Source organism: Lytechinus pictus, chromosome 5 (genome assembly GCF_037042905.1).
Source record: "Lytechinus pictus isolate F3 Inbred chromosome 5, Lp3.0, whole genome shotgun sequence".
Taxonomy (NCBI): Eukaryota; Metazoa; Echinodermata; class Echinoidea; order Temnopleuroida; family Toxopneustidae; genus Lytechinus; species Lytechinus pictus.
This window is the reverse complement of record NC_087249.1, coordinates 10,392,243-10,400,014: the sequence shown is the minus strand read 5'-3', so window position 1 is coordinate 10,400,014 and position 7,772 is coordinate 10,392,243. Positions and strand designations below refer to the sequence as shown.

At 36.9% G+C, this 7,772-nt stretch overlaps 1 protein-coding gene across 3 annotated transcripts in view; it reads left to right on the top strand.

Annotated features, from left to right (window-relative positions):
• Positions 1-853: 853 nt before the first annotated feature.
• Positions 854-7,772, top strand: part of LOC129262443 (structural maintenance of chromosomes protein 6-like) — a 41,548-nt gene continuing 34,629 nt past the window's right edge. The window contains exons 1-2 of one of the 3 annotated variants that reach the window (XM_064099786.1): positions 854-1,035; positions 7,345-7,552. In XM_064099786.1, the coding sequence (XP_063955856.1) occupies positions 7,409-7,552 (144 nt within the window). In that variant the 5' untranslated portion in view covers positions 854-1,035; positions 7,345-7,408. Of the gene's footprint in view, positions 1,036-1,162; positions 1,276-7,344; positions 7,553-7,772 lie in introns of those variants that run through there. The other 2 variants (XM_064099785.1, XM_064099787.1) reach the window with 2 other exon arrangements.

The window sequence follows — 7,772 nt, the reverse complement described above, 5'->3', positions numbered from 1 at the left end:
ATTATCATGCCTTTTATGTATATTAAATATTTTGGTCTTGAATATTTACCGTAATCTATATTTCATATTTGGTGCATATATTTTTCTTCTTGAACATACAATTTTATATATATATTTTCTTGCATATATTTTTCTTCTTGAACATTATAATTTCATATTTTTTGCATATATTTATCTTCTTAAACATAATTGATAAATTCTGCAATGGCGTGCTATATTCATGAGTTATCTTCTTATTAATTAGTATGAGTCACATAAAGGGCTACAAAGCGGGGGTGAAGCACCTAACATTTGCCGTGGGTGCTGGTGTTATACGCCATATAGGCAGCACCCCTGGAAGTCAGGTATAGGTATGCTAAAAACTGACCTTCATGTTTTAGTGAAAACCTCTTTTTTGTGTGTGTGCATGTGTGTGCGTTTTTTTTTTCTTTCTTTGTTGTTTTGCTTGTCAAATTCTCTTACAAATCAGCACCCCCTTTAAAAAAATAATCGTCCACACGTACGGCTCTGATGAAACGAAATAGTAATGGAATACTATTACTAGTACTAGATCTCATAGAGATGTATTTATCTCTATGGTAGATATAAAAGCTAGAAGAAACAGAAGGGTTAGGATCGAGGAGCTAGAGATTATGTATATACGAAACGTGACAAAATGTGATAGACAAATGGGAAAGAGTACGAGAGCGGTAAAATAGGGGTAATAATTTGGGGGGGAAATAAAGATAATGACAAAGTATGTAGATCTGGATTTTATCTTTAAAAAAATTGAATCAAATTAACGTCATTCAAACAATGGTGAGACTTGTCCCTCCTCAGCTCAGCTCCGGGAGCGTACTCCCCCCCCCCCCCCCCCTCATCGGAAAATGCGTGGTTGCGATAGGGGGTTTCCCTTTTTCATGCACGCTAGTTTAGCCATATTATTATGCATGATGATGCGCGCGCCAAGATCAATTATCATCACCGCCGGTACAACCAGGAGAACTTTGAGTTAAAGTTTCAAGTGAATGTGTTTGAGCATCAGCAGGCTTTCTGGTAAGTCGAGTAACTACTTTTACTGAAATTTCTAGTGAAAATAGATCAAAATTGAGCTAACATTAGACCCTGGCTTAATAACTTCCTAAATCTCGATCTCGTTGGCGTAGCAATTTTCTTTTCTGCTGCAGAGCAGCGTGTCCTGCATACTCGGTGCACGTGCCGCTTGGATCCGCGGCATGCGGCATAGACTAGTATCACCTCCACCGAAACAAATATATGGCCTATATTATGGAAAAAGTTCATAAAATCATGGCAAGAGTTCCATATGCACCCCACTGAAATCGAAAATAAAAACATGGAGAAGGTTCAAATCAAAATGTAAATATAAAAATTAAAGATCTAGATCTAGAAATGTAGAATCGATCTATCTAAATTTAAAAAAAGATGACAAATGTGAAATGATCTGAATCTGATGTGATGATGGAGGAGTGGTAATACTAATAGACACTACCATGACTACAGTAGATCTACAGGCAAAAATATGGCTTCCGTCAAATTTTCGAGCAGGATTGAGTGCGTGTAATTGTCCGTAGACATCGGTTTGTTTAGTCAGGAAAGGGTCTGTTGGTCTAGTCGGAACTATCGGTTCACGATCATGATCGCTAAAAAAACCCTAGCTTCTTGCTAGCATAGGCATAGCAGGTAGAAGTCTTGACTGCAGTACAACGAAGTGAGTTTGTCTTTGAGTCCCTGGAAATAGAAAAAGGTAAGAAACTAAAAAACTCGATAGCGAAATATGAAGTGACATGAACAAACCGGAAGTCCTGGCAATTTTTTGTCATTTTTGGGTGAGGGGTGCATATGGAACTCTGTCCTCCGACTCGTTCTGAAAATATATCTAAGAAGTTAAATAATCAGAAAGGCGTAGATATAAATATTCTCTTTTTTTATTAATTGCAGTTGTAAACTAAACAACAGTAATGAGGAAAAATTGGTAGACAGACCTATAAGTTACAATATTACAAGTTACAATCACTGTGATTAGTGTAAAACCCTTTTTGGCCTTAGACAAGGATTAACCGTCATTTCTGGGGATTTGAGTGGAGCCGATGTAGTTCAGCGGAACAACCAATTTACAGAGATTAGCTTTTGGTCTATTTTTGCCTGGGCTTTCATTTCAGCAGCAAATCCTGCTAGCTCGGTGAGTTAAGCAACAGATAGTAGTGCTGCAAATCAGGCGGCATGTTTGGGTTCGGTTCGGCATTCGGCAATGTGTGCCAAATTAAATTATAATCATATTTAAAACAAAAGTTCGCCAACCCTTAGCCACCTTAAAGTTTGTGGCAGCAGTGGTCAGTCATAAAGTTTTTTTGTTTTAAAAAGAATAGTTATCAAAATTGTTGCATAACTTTCTTTTATTTATATTTTTTCGGCATTATCGTGGTTTATGTCACCAGTCCATTCACTGCCGTTTATTTCGTCAGCGGTGGTGACATCTTTCCATTCCCATTGACTTTGTACACAACGAGCGCGCACACACCGACACACACGAGAAGAGAGGTGACAAATTTCACGATAAGGCCATTTTTTCTTTAAACAAAAGTAAGAGTCCTTTCTCCTTTCATTTTCAAATTTTAAAAATTACCAAAGAAAAAATACTGAAAACGAGAGGTTGAGGATATAGAAACTGAATTTCAAAGAACATATTATTTTTTTTCAAGATTATTTCATGTAGATATGATTATGATCGATTACAATGTCAGATCGCAAACGCAGCTTCTCTTATTGGAAAGTGTTGATCAGGAATATTGAAACAGTAAAAAAAAAAACCTCCACTGAGTCCACTCAGCTGTTATTAATACTGGTAAAATTCATATTCCAAAGAATATGAAATGTTTTACAAAGTACATTTTCTGAAAAAGTGGTGTAATCTGGTCAATCAATTACTCTGAAAAGATAAATTATCAGTCCATTCTTGGTCCTGAAAGATCGACGCTACGTGACTGCAAACACATTTCCAACACGAAAATGAGAACATGGGACTGTACTGTGTATTGTAGTCTTGTGAAATCACTCAGCATTGATCTTTCAGAACCACGACGGAACTGATAATTTATCATTTAATTTTCAGTTTATTGACCAGATTCAACCACTTTTAAGAAAATATTTAGAATGGAAATACATTTCAAATTCGGAATATGAATTTTACCTGTATTGAAGTAACAGCTGAGAGCAGGTTGTTTGGATCTCCTGTTCCAACTTTCCATATCAACTAAGTTGCATGTATTTTCCGAATGCAATCAGGGAACATGCATTGATTTGCTTTGAATTTGTTTATGTTCTTTAAAATTCTATTTCTACTCCATTCCTTCATCACTTATTTATTTTTTCTAATATTAATATGGACATTTCAGAATGGTAACCCTTTCTTAGGTACGCTACTCTAGCGCGAGAGGGCGCGATTTTCGCGTCATCATTTTCGCGTACGAAAATGGCGACAAGCTGCTTCGGGAGCCGGTGCGAGCAATAACGGCAAGCCCTACTTGAGTCTCCTGTCTAGGATGGTAAACGTATATCAATGGGAATGAAAACGATGACATCATCTTCCCAATGCATTCAGCTATACTGCACGGTAAGCTCTTGCGACGGAGGGTCGAGATCGGAACAAAAATTGCACTAAAACAGTCTGTAAGTACAGTTTATGCATCAAATCATCATTATATGTTATTTTCATGGAATTATCAGACATATTACGCTAAAAATACATATGCTACTCGAAAATTGAAGTCGTAAGCTTTCATTTCTTACCTCATTCATGGCAGCATTTCTTGCCACCATTTGCCACGGACGAATGTTAAACGCCCTTGCTATTTGTTTCGTGGGATTTTCGTGGGAATTTTGGCGACGCGTTTCGCGGGCTAATTTATGGCGGCTGCTAGGGTTTTGGGTTGCCCGCGGTGTGTAGTCCTGCGCATTGGAATTTGTGTAGCAGACCGTCTACCGTGATATGTCTGGTATTTCTTTGATTTAAAAAAACTTTTTCTTTTTTATAAATTAGGAATTGAAAACCAGACACAAATGTAGAAATCAGAAATACATCCCACACTGACACACATTCATTTTGATTGAATAAAATATTGGAAAAAAATGGCAAATGACGCAACAACTTTCTGAATCTTCTCGAACCTAATTTTAGCCTTTACTTTAGGTAATTTACTTTAGTCTTGATTCATTATTTGATGATTATATTCTGTTGAAAATTCATGTAACATGATTTCTTTTGGCCTAATCAAACTTAAATTTTTTATTATTTTAAAAATGAATGGCCTAGATCTAATTTAATTCATTATCATTTTAATTTTCTTTTGTTTTCATATTTTTATTTTCATTCAGATTAATTTCTTACCTCCATTTGAGCATGGCAATACTTACTGATCTGAAGTCGAGGGGCCCAACAATGAACAGACTTGGGCTGCATGAGCCGTCGAATATCTGTGGTTCCAAGAAAGCGTGATGGAAATGCCGCCTTAAAAAAACCAACCCCACCTCTGCCTCTGGGCTTTGTTCTTGGCGATCCTGCATTCCATTCAGACTGCAACTTTAAGCAGGAATTGTTCTACCAACTACTTAATTATTCACAAATGTGAATTGCAGCTTTTAAATTGACAAGAAAGAAACAATTGATTTATCTCACCCCCCCCCCCCCAACTGTCTTCTAACATTTTCTATCACCCCAAACTAACACTTTTTTTCTTGTATGTCTGTTTAAATATTTTTATTTAGACTTTATGTAATTTTTTCATGATTTATTTAAGAAGTATGAGCAAAAAAACAAACAATTTGGCACATGCAGTAGAGAAGAGAAGGAACATAGTGTTGAAAAAGGATACACATACAGATCTGAATATTAAAATAAATTTAAAAAAGAAATGACAAATCCACACTGACACATGAAAGTATTCATTTTATTTTTTTTCCTTGTTGGCATTGGTTACATTAATTAACTCCACATAAAAATATAAATTGGATATTTTAACAGTATTAATGAAGTTGCTCAATAAAATTTAAAATAAGGTATTCTCATTGGAGGTAATGGTTGATACAGATGGGTGGGTGGACCTGCAGCCACTAGCGTACCTATGGGGGGGGGGCAGACTGCCCCCCCGACGAGTCACAACCCATGCAAGGGACGTATCCCTGCCCTCCCCCCCTGATGAGCCACCGGTGGCCCCCTCCTTTGAAGTTTAAGACCGAAAGTACGAAATCCTTTATTTGTGGTTGAAGACTTTTTTGCTTGTCAAATTTTTGGGCGGACGATTTTGCCCCCCCCCCCCCCCCTGTGGAAAATCCTAGGTACGCTACTGCCTGCAGCTCTATTGTTTTATTAGATTTTCATTTTTTATTGCTGGGGGGGGGGGTATTATGTAGAGCTGAAGCCAAATGATCTTATGAGGCAAGATTCAGTGTACAGCTCAATATGATGCATGTAAAGTGATTTATTAAACTTTTGAAATATCAATTAAGAACTGGAATGATGAATGATATGAATATAAGAAATATATTAAATGCATGTAAAGTGATTTATTAAACTTTTGAAATATCAATTAAGAACTGGAATGATGAATGTTATGAATATAAGAAATCTATTATATGCTAGTTCATCACAACTTTAGCTGGATCTTGCTGCAGAAAGTGCATCGTGTAGTTCTACAAATATCTCGGGTGAGAGGCAGTTTGGCAGAGCGGATGCAATGCTTCATAGGGCCCCTAACATTTCTGTGGTAAGGTCGAATCCAAACTGATGTTTTCATCAAATGATACAGCCTCCTGGCTACAAAAATTTCCTGTAGATGAAAGAGAAAACAAAATAATGAATGCAATGAAATTGGGAAAAAAGTGAGGCTAGAGGAGCAAAAACAAAAGCAAATGGTTGTAAAGTTAGTACAGGAGAGGAACAAAATGAGAAGAAAGGAACTCACAGAAAAGGAAACAAAACAGAGAGGCAAACTTGAGACTAGCTCCTTTAAAAAAAGTTCTGTATGGTGTACTATGGATCTGTAAAAATATTTTAAAATTATGTAAAGTTTCAAGGATTGAGCATGCATAGGAAATCACGTAAAGGCAAGGATATCAAGTCACGAATAAAAACAAAAAATGAGGGGGGGGGGGGGAATGGGAATTACATCACCCCCCCCCCCCACCCCGCCTCTCCAAAAAAAAAAAAAACGACTTTAATAACTTGTCAAAACTATCTAGTATCAGCTTATGTTATTATCCTTTTTAATGTTATTGTTAGGATCGAGAGAAAGGATGAACGCGGGGGGGGGGGTGCATTTTTCGGATTCATACTTTCAGGCATCAGTGTACTGAAGGGGAACATTTAACATAGGACTACAAAAAATTGCGGTGGACAGACAAGAAACAAGAAATGATGATTAAAATGAAAGAAAAAATTCTCGATCTCAAAACAACTTGAAAAAAGAAAGATGCAAAACCAAATGTTATCAACTCACTTACATATTATATTTGAAATCCATCCCAATGGTCTTCCATGTCGTAATTGTGCACTGTAATTCAGATAATCTAGTTAAAACATGTGAAATTAACTTCAAGTCTCAAATCAATCGTCTTGCACACTGCATGTGCCTTGCAAAACAACAAAATACTCCGATATATGCGTATCATGAACGCACATGCATATTTATGAGCGCCGCGAAAATGACCAATCTCATTCACAAATGATGCGCACTTACGCTTCGTCACCATGCCGCGAGAAGCGTTTATGCGCGATGTAAAATCTCCGCCCCGAATTGGCAATCCCCGAATGCGCATGCGCGGTGGTGATTGATACTCGATGGTCGACAATTCGTTCGGAATGGATAATACTTAGAAATCATTTCTTTAAAAAATCATAACTTGAGTTATTCTTCATCATATGTCTTAATCAATGCATCATCGTAATGGGTGACACATTTTCTTTATGTTGAGGTAAGTTTCAACAGATTTGGATGAAGATTTGAATTATCAGTGGCGTACCTACCTTTCTTGTGATGAATGATAGATCTACACCAAATTTTCATTGGTCATGTTGGTGTTGAATCAGCATATAAAAAAAAGAGTCACCAGTCATTCGTAGAGTCTCTTATAACTAACAAACAACTTTATTAAACACCTACCTGCACAAAATCCTGGTCTAGGGTGTCCTAGTGACCTTCTTTTGAATCCTTAAATGTTGAGGGTGATTTTTTTTCAGAAATATTCTTGTGGATGCTGCCCACTCTTCAGCAGAATTGACCCTATGACCGAGATGTCGCCCTAAAATATTGAAATTTAAGCCGAGCTTTCTCTTTCTCACTCTTTATTTAGACCTTATCAGCATCGTTTTTCCATAGGAACCCAAACCTTCATCAGCAACACTTCCAGTGCAGTCATGCCCAAACACAAATCCAGCTCGAATGGGGGGCCGAAACAGAAGAGGGCCCACATTGCGTCCATCCAAAGTGACCTAGGTGAAGAGAGCAAGAAAGGGGAACCATTCAGCCAGTCTCAAAATACCAGTAATCAAATTGAACGTGTACGTATATATACCGTATATCATGGCTGTTATGGTAACCACTTGTAATGATTAATATACAGTTAATTTTGCTTGACCAAAGACTTCAAGCTTAAGTTGATTGTTGGCACCAAAAAAAAGAATATTGATTTAGTAAGGGTTTGATATTGTGAAATTATAATTAAAAAAAAATTTCAAGTTAGAACAATTAAATCATTATCTAATGAGTTTCAGTCTATCA